General features: G+C 42.4%; 1 protein-coding gene across 1 annotated transcript in view; it reads right to left on the minus strand.

Moving 5' to 3' along the window:
- baiap2l1b (BAR/IMD domain containing adaptor protein 2 like 1b) overlaps positions 1-15,440 on the minus strand; it is a 91,063-nt gene that overhangs the window by 56,744 nt on the left and 18,879 nt on the right. The window contains exon 3 of the mRNA XM_028814225.2: positions 12,204-12,290. Within this exon, the coding sequence (XP_028670058.1) occupies positions 12,204-12,290 (87 nt within the window). The remainder of the gene's footprint in view (positions 1-12,203; positions 12,291-15,440) is intronic.

Here is a 15,440-nt window from a genome sequence, read left to right on the forward strand (position 1 = left end):
AGAGATGGCACATCACAAATATTTGTAGTAATAAAATGCACTACTATAAATGTTTGTTATGCACCATTTGTTGGAAATACAAATGCAAAGTATATAGCTCTGTTATATGCTACTTGTTATGAGATTCATAAAAGTAGTGTTAATGTTTCCAATGCACAATATGTTGGAATGACAAATGCAATGCATACGTCCCTGTTATATGCCATTTGTTATGGGATTTATAAAAGCAGTGTTAATGTTTCCAATGCACAATATGTTGGAATGACAAATGCAATGCATACGTCCCTGTTATATGCCATTTGTTATGGGATTTATAAAAGTAGTGCTACTGTTTTTGATGCCCCATATTTTGGAATGACAGATGCAAAGAATATGTTTCTGTTTTATGCCATTTGGTATGGGATTCCTAAAAACAGTGTTAAAGTTTGTGATGCACCATATGTTGGAATGACAAATGCAATGCATATATCTCTGTTATATGCAATTTGTTATGGGATTCATCAAAGCAGTGTTAATGTTTGTGATGCACCATATGTTGGAATGACAAATTCAATGCATATATCTCTGTTATATGTGATTTGTTATGGGATTCAAAATAGCTGTGCTAATGTTTGTGATGCATCATATGTTGGAATGACAAATGCAATGCATACGTCTCTGTTATATGTGATTTGTTATGGGATTCATAAAAGCAATGTTAATGTTTGTGATGCACTATATGTTGGAATGACAGAGACATAGCAGCTGGATGGAATCACAGATACACAGACATTTATCCTTTTATTAAGGTGGATTTTAAATGGATAAATTAGCCATTTTTGTCCATCAGTCTATACTTAATAACCCACAATGACATAACTTCTTTGGAGAAATGATAAAGTGCAACTGATTTTAAAATGTTGCACACAAGCATAACTAAGCCAAACCCTTGGAAAAATACAGACTAGAAGCCGTGTCAAAATAAATGTAATGTTTCATGGCGCAGTACCTGCAAAGAAATCAGGAATGATAATCTCAACAGTAACAACGGGATCACAAAGGGTATCAGAACAAATAAAAGATACAAACTGGATTGCCCGATGTACTCCTTACCTCTGCTGCCATACCATCTCCATCTTTTCACTTTGTCATTAGGAGTCATTGAGTGCTGAGTGGTGGGCAAACATGGTAAATGTATCTATTTCAAATTAAATCTACAACACAATAAAATGTGTAGAAAGTGAGGGGGGCTGAAGACTTTCTGAGTCCAGGTACTGTCAGAATAACTGATCCAGTGGTATGGAAAAATGGGTGGGGTGACGAGTGTGTCAAGTAATCCGATTTGTGTTTTGTATTTGTTCTGCTGATGTTCTTTGTAATTTCATCTTTATTCTTGGGATTGTCATTCCTGACTTCTATGCATCAGGCCACAGGTACTGCGCCTTCAAAATGTCAAATATGTTGTGGTATTTATTTTGACATGACTGCAGGTCTTTCATTTTTCCAAGGCTTTTTGACTTAAGACTACTTGTTTGAAACATTTTAAAAGTGGTTGCACCTTATTCTCTGACCAGACAAAGAAGTCTGTTCTGTTTTTCATCATTTCGATTTCTTTTGGCCCTACTGTGCTTCCGTAGAATTCAACTGCCGTTGCTAGACTGGCTTCAGGAGCGTGTGCATGTGTGTTCACCCTATGATGGGCTGGTCCAGGTGTTGTTCCTACCCGACCTTGTACCCAATACTTGGGCACCTGGATAAGTGGGTTATGAACACGGATGAATGGATTTCTTTCGTGTTTTCTCCATTAACATGTGGTGAGCTTAACTGAATGGCCATACCCAATATGCAAGATTTACATGTTTTTGCTGTTTCAGTGTGGATGACAAACTTTTATAAAATAATCTTTAAATAAAAAAAAAAAAAAATCTTAATGTGGATGGAAAACTTCAAAAAAACGAAAACGGCATTTTCAGATGTATCCATGTAAGTGTGGACTAAGCCTAAGGAAAACACAGCCCAGCTATATAAACAATGAGAGGGTGAATGACGCACTGATTGTGAAACGTGTTGGAAGATAAAAGCAGCAGCCATACGGGTCTCCAGCGACTGGGATTAAAAAGCTCTGGCCCAGACCTGTCATCGTAGGTGAGCCTCAAGCGCCCGTGCCCATCCAAGAGAGACTGCTAGGCCCAGACAGTCATATTTTTTAATAAGGAAACAACTCTTTTGTATAAAATACTAGCTGTGCCCCGTGGCTCTGCCCACATAATAATCAAACAGGACAAACTTTAAAAAATCAATAAAAAAAAATTCTGGCCAAGCAGAAGGTAGGTACGCTCCAACGTCAAATGTTGGCACTGTATGTGATCGTGTTCAGCTCTGATGGGACAGCGTCCCCCCACGTGGGAAGAAACGCAATTGGATGTGATATCTCTGCCAATCATAACCTCTTAACATACACGCAGCTCTTGTGATGGATGGCCGGCCAAATATTCCAGCCCACACCTCCAGGCCGCCAGATGGAGCCCTCCCAGCAGCATGGAGGTTCCCTGAATTCCAGCAGGGCCTTATGGACCTTGTAGTTTTTATAAACAGCCCTGCTGGATACCATGGGGACCACCAGGAGCCACTGTAGGGAGGCTTGGGGAATGCTATGTGCCCTATAACCTGGAAGTACGTCCTGGTCACGTGAACAGTAGAAACGACGTGCTTCCGGATTGAAGAAAAGGAGCTTTTATCTGACCCAGAAGTGTTCACGGTCACATGGACAGAGAGAGAGAGAGAGAAATACTTCCGGGTCACAGACTATATAAAGGACTGAGAGAGACCAGAACACTGAGCTGAGCTGGGAGGAAGGGTGGCTAAGTGTCTGGGAGAGGAGGATTGGTGATTGATTATTAATTATTGAGTATTGTATGTGTAGTGTGGAGTGGAGGGTGCTTAGTGCACAGTATTATAATAAAAAGAAGAAGTATTGCACTTTTACCTGGTGTTTGGTGTGGTACCTGAGGGTTCAAGGGAGCAATAGCGGCCCCTACTGTTACACTCTGATATATCTCTCTCTGAAAAACGTCAAAAATGACTCCTTAACAATCTCTAAATGATAATGTCTGCTGAACAAACAGGTATCGTTAGCTAAGCAGAGGCAGGGTGCGCTCCAACATGTGGCGAAAGGTACAGCGACTTGATCGGAGGCCCCGCCCCCTCCCCTCAGTCTGCAGCCTCTCTCTCGGATTTGTGCAAATAAACTGATACCATAAGTGATGAGAGAAGTCGCAAAATCAACCGTAATGTTCAAGCAAATTATAGAGAAAAAACCCCCGAAATCTGTTAAGTAGTTCTCGTGTGAAAAGCGGACTTTGCTTAAAGTTCAACTCCTTCAATCTCTCCTCATACAGTAACACACAGACTGCAACACATAACTAACACGTCAAATCAAAGAGGTCCACATAACTTCAATACGACCCACACTGTCCATCAAGAAGCTCTCAATGACCAGTTCATGCTATGTTTCTGCAATAAGGGCTTCAGAGTGACCATACAACTCACCTTTGGACACAAAGAGGTCCGGAAAAGCACCTCTTATGAAAAGCCTTCTGAAAATCAAGATAAATGATCTCAAATGCACCTCTCTTATCATCTGCTTTTGTTGCTTCCTCATTGAATTCCAGCATATTAGTGACACGCGACCTTCCTTGTCTGAGCCTGTGCTGACTGTGCAGACATGTGATGCTCGATCGTCTCCTTGATAATTGCTTTCATTAATTTACCCGTGATGCATGCTAGGCTAACTGGCCTGTGGTTACTTGGATCTGCCTGATCCTCCTTTTCATACAAACACATCAGATTTGCTAGCCTTCAGATGTTACGAATTTCCCTAGTGTGCAGTTTAAAAAAAAATGTGCCAAGGGTTTATTCAGTATATTACTGTATATGGAATCACTAACTTCGAGTAAGCACTTTGAGATAAGTGTTATTTGGTCCCGGTGATTTCAGCCTACTTAATCCAAGCAGCACTTCTCTCTACGATTTCTGAATCACTCCGTTGGGACATTACCCATTTCTCTCTCTCTCATCCAACCCGCTATATCCTAACACAGGGTCACAGGGCCAGCACAGGGCGCAAAGCAGGAACAAACCCCGGGCAGGGCGCCAGCCCACCGCAGGGCACACACACTAGGGACAATTTAGGATCCTAACCTGCATGTCTTTGGACTGTGGGAGGAAACCCAAGCACACACGGGGACAACATGCAAACTCCACATAGGGAGGACCCGGGAAGAGAACCTCAGGTCTCCTTACTGCGAGGCAGCAGCGCTACCATTGTGCCACCATGCCGCCCTATCCATTTCTTCACATGTATAAATTTTAAAGAAATGCAACTTCAAAGCATTTACTGTTTCTCCCTCTGTCTATTTTAGCTCATCTTTATCGTTCCTAATACACTTCACCAGTTCCTTGAACGTTCATCATCTCTCTTTTATATAAAAAAAATCCTGGGACGGGACATGACTTTTTCCAGAGAGATACTTTCATGTCCTGCGAGACGAGACTTTGTGCCAAGAGATTTAACGACGCCTGGAGCCAGAAATAAAAGAGAAAGAGTAGATGACGAAGTAGAATCTCGTAAAGAGGTTTAAAAATGTTGGCGCGATACACATGCAGAGCAGGTTAGAGTACTAAAATTCGAAAAAGTCTCAAAAAAACTGATAGTAAAGATCGCATAGGCGCAAACAAATGGAAATGATTATTCAGTGAAATAACGGAACAGCGAAAAGAGATTGAATATATGGACATAGGTGAAATGACACAAGTATGTATGTAGATATTGTTTGGATTTAAACTTGAAGTCGGAGACTTGTAGATCGTCTAATTTGTGTTGCCATCAGGGAAAAGTAGTGTTTCTACCCAATGAAGAGGCGTATCCACGAGAATTAAAAGATTTGTGGTTTGGTGAAAGTGAAATCCACATACGCGAGTGGCAGAGACGCGAAGTGGCTGGCGCATAGTATAGGCCGGGGGGCTGGCGAGCAGGGGGCAAAGCCCTTTAGTACTACTAAAATATTGAAAACAATCTCTCTGGCTCATCTTTCACCTTTTTTTTGCATTATTAGCCTTCCTAATATCCTTTTCAACTGCTGCTCTCATAAGCCCTACGGTTATCGGTGCAGTTAATATTAGGTTGTGAAATCTTTCACTTTAAGCAAATGGAGATAAAGAGATTCTGCGACTGAAGTGCTTAAAATTATGAAAGGAATTAGAAAATTGTAAAATAATTTTACAACAAGAAAATGGGGACATGGCTAAAAACATATTTTGAACAAATGTTAGTAAGTTTTTCTTCACACAGAGAATGATAAACACATGGAATAAATGAGCAGGTAGGGTAGCTATGCAGTGTTTCTCAGCCCTTATGGTGTTGCGCCCCAATATCTGTCTTTAACTGTATTTGTGACCCATAAGGGTCCTCTGTGGTGAATTGAGAGTGAATGTCAAAATTAGGGTGGGCTCCCCCCTTGGTAAATCCAGCGTGAATATTTTTTCACACCTGAAATGTGGGGGGATCGGGTTGGGGAATGATTGTCGATATGTATGGGTGTGAATATCGCCTGGCAATGTCAATTACTTAGACATTCCACCACAACCCTCTCACGACTCACTGTGACCTACTACCGCACTCAACAACGGTAACTCACAATCCTCTGGCGGTGGCCAGCGATGACCCAGTGGTTGAGAAACACTGTTAGAGGGCAGGACTTGAGGGACCTTCAAATCCTGACTTCATGTTATACAATTGACAGGTTCGTTGTCCTGAACGGCCTGTTCTGAATTCTACCTGGCAGGTATAAAATTCTTTGTTAGTTGTGGTAATTACAGTGCATCCGGAAAGTATTCACAGCGCATCACTTTTTCCACATTTTGTTATGTTACAGCCTTATTCCAAAATGGATTAAATTAATTTTCTTCCTCAGAGTTCTACACACAACACCCCATAATGACAACGTGAAAAAAGTTTACTTGAGGTTTTTGCAAATTTATTAAAAATAAAAAAACTGAGAAATCCCATGTCCATAAGTATTCACAGCCTTTGCTCAATACTTTGTCAATGCACCTTTGGCAGCAATTCCAGCCTCAAGTCTTTTTGAATATGATGCCACAAGCTTGGCACACCTATCCTTGGCCAGTTTCGCCCATTCCTCTTTGCAGCACCTCTCAAGCTCCATCAGGTTGGATGGGAAGCGTCGGTGCACAGCCATTTTAAGATCTCTCCAGAGATGTTCAATCAGATTCAAGTCTGGGCTCTGGCTGGGCCACTCAAGGACATTCACAGAGTTGTCCTGAAGCCACTCCTTTGATATCTTGGCTGTGTGCTTAGGGTCGTTGTCCTGCTGAAAGATGAACCGTCGCCCCAGTCTGAGGTCAAGAGGCTCTGGAGCAGGTTTTCATCCAGGATGTCTCTGTACATTGCTGCAGTCATCTTTCCCTTTATCCTGACTAGTCTCCCAGTCCCTGCCGCTGAAGAACATCCCCACAGCATGATGCTGCCACCACCATGCTTCACTGTAGGGATGGTATTGGCCTGGTGATGAGCGGTGCCTGGTTTCCTCCAAATGTGATGCCTGGCATTCACACCAAAGAGTTCAATCTTTGTCTCATCAGACCAGAGAATTTTCTTTCTCATGGTCTGAGAGTCCTTCAGGTGCTTTTGGCAAACTCCAGGCGGGCTGCCATGTGCCTTTTACTAAGGAGTGGCTTCCGTCTGGCCACTCTGCCATACAGGCCTGATTGGTGGATTGCTGCAGAGATGGTTGTCCTTCTGGAAGGTTCTCCTCTCTCCACAGAGGACCTCTGGAGCTCTGACAGACTGACCATCGGGTTCTTGGTCACCTCCCTGACTAAGGCCCTTCTCCCCCGATCGCTCAGTTTAGATGGCCGGCCAGCTCTAGGAAGAGTCCTGGTGGTTTCGAACTTCTTCCACTTACAGATGATGGAGGCCACGGTGCTCATTGGGACCTTCAAAGCAGCAGAAATTTTTCTGTAACCTTCCCCAGATTTGTGCCTCGAGACAATCCTGTCTCGGAGGTCTACAGACAATTCCTTTGACTTCATGCTTGGTTTGTGCTCTGACATGAACTGTCAACTGTGGGACCTTCTATAGACAGGTGTGTGCCTTTCCAAAGCATGTCCAATCAACTGAATTTACCAAAGGTGGACTCCAATGAAGCTGCAGAAACATCTCAAGGATGATCAGGGGAAACAGGATGCACCTGAGCTCAATTTTGAGCTTCATGGCAAAGGCTGTGAATACTTATGTACATGTGCTTTCTCAATTTTTTAATTTTTAATAAATTTGCAAAAACCTCAAGTAAACTTTTTTCACGTTGTCATTATGGGGTGTTGTGTGTAGAATTCTGAGGAAAAAAATGAATTAATCCATTTTGGAATAAGGCTGTAACATAACAAAATGTGGAAAAAGTGACGCGCTGTGAATACTTTCCGGATGCACTGTATACTTCAAAGACACAAGATATTCTACATGGTGTTCCACAAGGCTCTATCCTGGGTCCGCTGCTCTTTTCGATTTACATGCTTCCGTTAGGTCAGATTATCTCGGGGCATAACGTGAGCTACCACAGCTATCCTGATGACAAACAACTGTATTTATCAATAGCACCTGACGACCCCAACAATCTTGATTCACTGAAACAATGTCTCACTTGTGTTTCCGAATGGATGAGTAGTAATTTTCTCAAACTAAATAAAGAGAAAACAGCCATTTTAGTGATTGGCAATAATGGATATAATGAGGTTATTAGAAATGAACTTGATGCATTAGGATTAAAAGTCAAGACGAAGGTAAAGAATTTAGGGGTAACTATTGACTCTGACCTGAATTTTAAAACACATATTAATCAGATTACTAGGACAGCATTTTTTCACTTAAGAAATATAGCAAAAGTTAGACCTCTTATTACATTGCAAGATGCTGAAAAATGAGTTCACGCTTTTGTTTTCAGTCGGCTAGATTACTGTAACACACTCCTGTCAGGACCACCCAAAAAAAGACATCAGTCGATTGGAACGAATGCAGAATGCAGCTGCTAGAATCTTAACTCGGAAACAAAAATCCGAGCACATCACACCAGTTCTGATGTCACTACACTGGTTACCTGTGTCATTTAGAATTAACTTTAAAATACTGCTTATGGTTTACAAAGCCTTCAATCATCTCGCTCCATCTTATATTTCGGAATGTCTTATACCTTACACTCCAAATCGTAACCTTAGATCTTCAAATGAGAGTCTACTTAGAATTCCGAGAAATAAACTTAAAAGAAGTGGTGAGGTTCCTTCTGCTGTTATGCACCTCAAATCTGGAATAGCTGACTGATAGAAATTCGCCAGGCTAATACAGTGGAGCACTTTAAAACACACATTACTTTAACATGGCTTTCTCATAGCATCATCATAGTTAAATCCTGATGCTCTGTATATTCAATTAATTATCATTATTATTCATGGTGGCTCCAAAATCCGTACTAACCCCTACTTTATCTGGTTTTCTGTGGTTGTGATCTGCACCACCACCACCTAATCAAAGCACCGTGATGTCCTTACATTGATGGATTAAAGGCCAGAAGTCCATGTGACCATCATCATCAAGTCCTTCCATAAGAACCCATAATACCATGAGGACTGATTGAGGTCATTTACGAGGGTTGTCTGGGTTCCGCGCGGAATTTTATCGTTTGTCGAGTGTCAGCCTGTCGAAACCTGTTCTGCTGTGTAGAGGGATTATTCAAGTGGTTGCATGTTTTTGTTCAGATGTTTTGCTCCCTCTCTTCCTTCAGAATGAACACGAGAAGCAAATGAACTGAGAGTGCGCAGCCAGCGCTAGCGGCGAAGCTCCCGACTCCGTGCGTGCGTGACTTTTGAGTGATGATTTTTTACGACTTTTCTGATGGTTTAATCCGCTCGGTGAAACGCACCATCTTTTTCAACATCGATGGCATTGTCGCATCAATTCCGCTGATGGAGAGGAAAACTGTGACCTCTGAGTGGTACACCACTCAGTGCCTGCCTTACGTTTTTTCTGTGATGGCTAGAGGCCGGTCCAAGAACTTGCAAAGGCACTTTTTGCATCATGACAATGCGCCAGCCCACACGGCTAATGCGACGAAGCATTTCATTGAAGACAGTGGTGTCAACGTTTTGAACCTGCCACCCTACTCGCCTGATCTTGCACCATGTGACTTTTGGCTCTTCCCGAAGGTGACAGAACCCCTGCGAGGCCCCAACTTCGAAACTCGAGAGGAACTGATTGCAGCTGTCAAAGAACAGCTGGACAACCACCCAAAGACAGCCTTTCACAAGTGTTTTGCTGCGTGGGTCAGAAAAGCCCAAAAGTGCATTGATGTTGGCAGTGAATACTTGGAAAAAGTTTAAAAAGGATCGAAAATTCCCTAATTTTAATTATTTATTTTGTCTTTTTTCTATCTCTTTGTCATGTAAAGCACTTTGAGCTACGTTGTTTGTATGAAAATGTGCTATAGAAATAAATGTTATTGTTGTTGTTCTAATATTGGTGACAGAATTCAGGTATCAAGTGGTGCTGGTGTTGGTGTCAACCATGAAGAAGGTACCCAGTAGAGTGGGTGTGCCAAGTTTGATCACTGTGGATGTACAGACCATCCTAACTAAGGTGTACAGTAATCCCTCCTCCATCGCGGGGGTTGCGTTCCAGAGCCACCCGCGAAATAAGAAAATCCGCGAAGTAGAAACCATATGTTTATATGGTTATTTTTATATTGTCATGCTTGGGTCACAGATTTGCGCAGAAACACAGGAGGTTGTAGAGAGACAGGAACGTTATTCAAACACTGCAAACAAACATTTGTCTCTTATTCAAAAGTTTAAACTGCGCTCCATGACAAGACAGAGATGACAGTTCCGTCTCACAATTAAAAGAATGCAAACATATCTTCCTCTTCAAAGGAGTGCGCGTCTGGAGCACAGACTGTCAGAAAGAGAGAGGAAAGCAAACAAATCAATAGAGCTGTTTGGCTTTTAAGTATGCGAAGCACCGCAGGCACAAAGCTGTTGAAGGCGGCAGCTCACACCCCCCTCCGTCAGGAGCAGAGAGAGAGAGAGACAGAGAAAACAAACAGTCAAAAATCAATATGTGCTCTTCGAGCTTTTAAGTATGCGAAGCACCGTGCAGCATGTCGCTTCACAAAGCAGCTGCACAGAAGGTAGCAACGTGAAGATAATCTTTCAGCATTTTTAGACGAGCCTCCGTATCGTCTAGGTGTGCGAACAGCCCCCCTGCTTAATCCCCCTACGTCAGGATCAGAGAAAGTCAGCGCAAGAGAGAGAGAAAAGTAAGTTGGGTAGCTTCTCAGCCATCTGCCAATAGCGTCCCTTGTATGAAATCAACTGGGCAAACCAACTGAGGAAGCATGTACCAGAAATTAAAAGACCCATGTCCGCAGAAATCTGCGAACCAGCAAAAAATCTGCGATATATATTTAAATATGCTTACATATAAAATCCGCGATAGAGTGAAGCCGCGAAAGGCGAAGTGCGATATAGCGAGGGATTACTGTAGTGAACAATTACTGAGGGCGCTCCATAGTTTGATGTCTTTTTGGAGCTTATCTGCATGCGCGTGCGTCTCTCACCCACCACAGTGTTTGTTTTGCGTTATACTTTTGTGAGCTGTCTGGCTAGGTGAGGTGCTATTCTGGTGTTAACACAGTCTGTAGCATTTGATTCATATCACTTTTGATGGATTCCATCTCATATTAGGCCTGCTGCTCTGGGTGCTGTATTCAAAATCTGCATTGTGCTCATTGGCCGGTCACATTTTTATTTTGGTGGTCTAGGTTTAAAGCTGATTGGCAGGGTGGCATCTGAGTGACAGGTCTCTTGGGTGGATGTGAGCTGGTCTTCTGCTCTTAGTAGCACCACCCTCTTCTCACAAATCATCCCCGCAAGCTAGCGCTCGACCAATTAGCACATCAGCATCTCGGTCATCAATGCTTTGTTAAAATGGTTTAATCGGAATCATTTTATTTTCAATTGGAAATTCAAACTGACCAGTGTCCACCCACAATAATGAAAATGTTAATATTAAGACTTGGTTTTGGGCATCTCGGTGCACAAAGGGGCAGTGCCATTCCCTCTCTTTTCTCCCTCCTTTGTTTTGGTTGCTTGTACCATTTCAAAGTTTTTGACCCGACAGGCTCCTGATGGTTGGCTCATCCCTGATGTGAGACCTTGTTGGATAGTTACAGGTGATAGGAGTTGGCACTCAATAAGGAGTTTTACACTCAGTCTTTATTATTTGGCACTCACTTCTGTCTGTAAGATCCCTGTGAAACTTCACATGCGCTTGTCCAGTGGAAGCCGCTGGCACTTCTTACATCAGATTCCAGGAATCTTTAAAAACCAAGGCACCAGTGCCAGCTGGTCCCTATGCCAGCTCGCTCAACGGCCTGGTAGAAAACTTAGGCACCTTAGTCTTTTACATTCTGATTTTGAAGTTTTTGGGGCTTCTGCAAGTGGGATGTCGCACTGGGTTGCCTGAATACACAGGTGGCAAGGAGGCAAGGCAGACTTCTCCAAGCCTTGTCCGATACCACATCTCTGTGAAGACAACCTGGCGAGCGGAAGATACAGAAGGGGAAAAAAATAGCATTCATTTCTTTTCTAAGCAGGCTTCGGTGCTTAAGCCCACTGAACTGTGAAAAGAGCAGCTTTGGAGATGGCAAGTCGGAAGCCGTGTCAGGAAGGACATCCATGTGGAACAAATTTATCAGTAATGGATTTGCAGAAAGGCAAGGACACCCGGACACAATTAGCTGAGTCAGCACTGCACTTGTGGCGCCCTTGAGCTGCCACCACACGCTGGCCACCAGGTATTCAACCAGCGCCACGCCTTAGGCCTCAAAACTAGATGGAAGAACTTCAGAAAAAGTGAAATGAAAGACCCACTTGTCACCAGCAGCCATTCTCTACTCCCACCCGTCCTGAAGCAGAGCTGCCAGCCTCATCTTCCTTTCCTGGCTGCTCTGTGCCTTCTCTGTTGACTGCTAAATCTCACAGGTAGGCTTCTGAATGCCTGACTGCAGTTTCTATGCAAACTGTGACACACTGAGTCTCGGGAGACCCCACCTCTTTGTCATCATCCTTCTGGGGCAACATAATGAAATGGCACTCACCCAGCTCTCTGGAAACCGGCGAGACTGCAGCCAACTCTCCAATTTTGGACACTGCGTCAAAATAAGATTTTCCTGCTAGAGTCATAGCTGTAACAACAGGAAAGGGAAAGAAAATCGGTGTTAAGGTTTAGAGTTTGAAACAAAAGTGGCTTCAGGCTGGCATCTACCTTGTGTAACATCGTCCATCAGAGACATCCATCTCTTGAAAAACTTGACAGAATCTCAATAAATAAATAAATAAATATTATTCTATTATGATCAACAATTTACCTCCTCTCAAATACACACCACATTAAATTGGGTGGGGAAGACACCAGTGAGACTGCTGAGAGACTATAAGGCAACTAACTAAATGAGCTAAATGGGGTGCCAACTGTGCCCTAAAGTGAAATGCGAGGACCAACCAGAAGACAATTCCACAAGATAGGAGGGGTGCCAACAGTGAGAACATGAAACCAAAAGCTCAGGGCATTGACTCTGTAGGGTAGAAAAATACAGTAAGAAGGGAATTGGCAGAAATGTGGGAAAATAATGGGCAGGGGGTGCAAGAAGATGAAGAAGAGGACAGCTATACTGACTTTGAAAAACAACTGACTTAGACAGAAGGGTTACCAGGCATAATGGACTAAAATAAAATATCTGGGGATCCAACTGTTAGAAGAAGCTAAGATAATTCAACAGAGTGAGATATGAAGGGGACTCAGATGGCCAAATAATGGGCAACAGGTTCAAGAAGGAAAGGAACCAGAAAAACGGGCACATGGACTTTACAATGAGCAATGGAGATAAGGGGGTTACCAGGCACAAAGGACTAAAATAAAAAGGATGAAGCAGCTAGGATAACTGAACACAATGAGATATAAAGGGTACTGAGTGAAATATGACCAAATGATGGCCAAAGGGTTCAAGAAGAAGAAGAAGAATAAGAAGTAGTAGTAGAAGTAGTAGTAGAAGAACAACAACAACAAAAATAACAAGAAGAAGTGAGAGTTGTACTGAATTTAAAATGGCTAAGGGACATGAGGTGGTTACCAGGCACAATGGATTAAAATAAAAGGATGAAGCAGCTAGGATAACTGAACACAATGAGATATAAAGGGTACTGAGTGAAATATGACCAAATTATGACCAAGGGGTTCACGAAGAAGAAGAAGAATCAGAAGCAGAAGAACAACAAGAAGAACAAGAAGAAGTGAGAGCTGTACTGAATTTAAAATGGCTAAGGGACATAAGAGGGTTACCAGGCACAATGGACTAAATTAAAATGTATGAAACAGCTAGGATAATTCAATATAATGAGATATAAAGGGTACTGGGTAAAATATGACCAAATGATGGGCCATGAGTGCAAGAAGAGGGAAGAAGAAGAAGAGGAGAGTTATGCAGACTTTAAAATTACTGGTGAAGATAATGGGGTTACCAGGTATAATGGAATAAAACAAAAGGTACAATGTACAAAATAATCCAGCAGTAAAAAGAAAGTAGGATAGTTCAACTGAATGAGATATGAGGGGGGGCTGAGACAAATATGTCCAAATGGCAGGCAAGCGGTGCAAGAAGAAGAAGTGAGAGCTGTACTGACTAAAATGGCTAAGGGACAAGAAGGAGTTACCAGGCATAATGGACTAAAATAAAATGTCTGGGCCTCCAACTGTAAAGAGAAGCAATGGTAATTCAACAGAGTGAGATACGAAGGGGACTGAGTGAAATATGGCCAAATAATGGGCAAGGGGTGCAAGAAGAGGCAGAAGAAGAAGAAGAAAAAGAAGTGAGAGCTATATTGACTTTAAAATGGCTAAGGGATAATGAGGGGGATTACCGGGCATAATGGACTAAAAATAAAATGTCTGGGGCCCCAGCTGTAAGGAGCAGCTAGGATAATTCAACAGAATGAGATATGATGGGAATTTCCGCAACATGGGGTGCAAGAAGAAGAAGAAGAATTGACTTCAAAATGACTGAAGGGGATAAGAGGGTTAACCAGGCATAAAGGACTCCAATAAAATGTAAAGAGTAACTAGGATAATTCAACACAATGAGATATGAAGGGGGTGAGCAAATAATCACCAAGGGAAGCAAAACGTAAAGCGTTAAAAAAAAAAAAAAAAAATGAAGAACAAGTGAGCCATAATGACTAAGGGACATGAGGGGAGTTACCAGGCATTATGGAACAAAACAAAATGTTTGGGACTCTAACTCTTCAATAATTCAACAAAATAAGATATGAAGGCGACTGACAAAAATGTGGTTAAATAGAGGGGAAGGGGTGCCAAAACGCAACGTGATACAAAAACAAAGTACGCATTGGGGAGGGAAAAAAATGGCGCTTTTTACGGTTTCCTCAATAAGACATAACATTTAATTTGTATGAATATTAGGGTTATTATCAGATTATTTAGAGAAGATGCAATTTTAAGTGAAAACTACACTGTGAACAAGCCTGGACTATAAAGTCAGTAGAGGAATGCTGGCCTTATTTACATTTTAAACAGGAGTTGAACAGGCAAGTGCCTTTATGGACAGAGGGACGGGTTAGCGAGCACAAGGACACATGGGACAAGAGGGAGAGGGGCTACTGGGATGCATGCATGGATGCATGACTGAATATTGGGAGATATGCAAATGTAATAGCAAATACTAAGATAGGGTAAAAATTTGTAGATAGTATAAGATTTAAACTCAGATATACTAACCGGGGCGTGTGTGCTTGTAAGAAGATATGATAAACAAGTTATTGTGTTTAGCTAAAAGTAGCTTTACTGACAAGTAACACGACCATTGGAAATTATCAGTCCTCTAATTCCAGTTGACGCAACTATTGCTAAAACGTACATGATCTGCCACCAAGGCACTCTGTAAAGATAAGACTTGAGAGGATTTGGAGAAACATCATGAAGGATGCTTCTGCATCTTTGTCGGCCCAGCCAACAACAAAGACTGGACTACTTCAATTCTCTCCTGGTGGGACTTCCTTCAGTTGCAATCAGGCCTCACCAGCTCCTCCAGAATGCAGCTGCTTGACTGGTGTTCTCGGTTCCTCATGTCATTCCTACTACTCCTCTCCTTTGGTCTCTCCATGGAATTCCTGCTGCTGTAAAGATCCAGTTCAACACTCTTGTCACGAGTTCTCCAAATGGTTCTGCTTCTCAACCTCTCCAATCTTTGGTCTCTTCTTATGTTCCCTCAAGAAGTCTACAATCTGCCTCTTCCTCAGAGCTGACCATCCCTCCTCTTGGC

This window comes from Erpetoichthys calabaricus, chromosome 11 (genome assembly GCF_900747795.2).
Source record: "Erpetoichthys calabaricus chromosome 11, fErpCal1.3, whole genome shotgun sequence".
NCBI classification, from domain to species: Eukaryota; Metazoa; Chordata; class Cladistia; order Polypteriformes; family Polypteridae; genus Erpetoichthys; species Erpetoichthys calabaricus.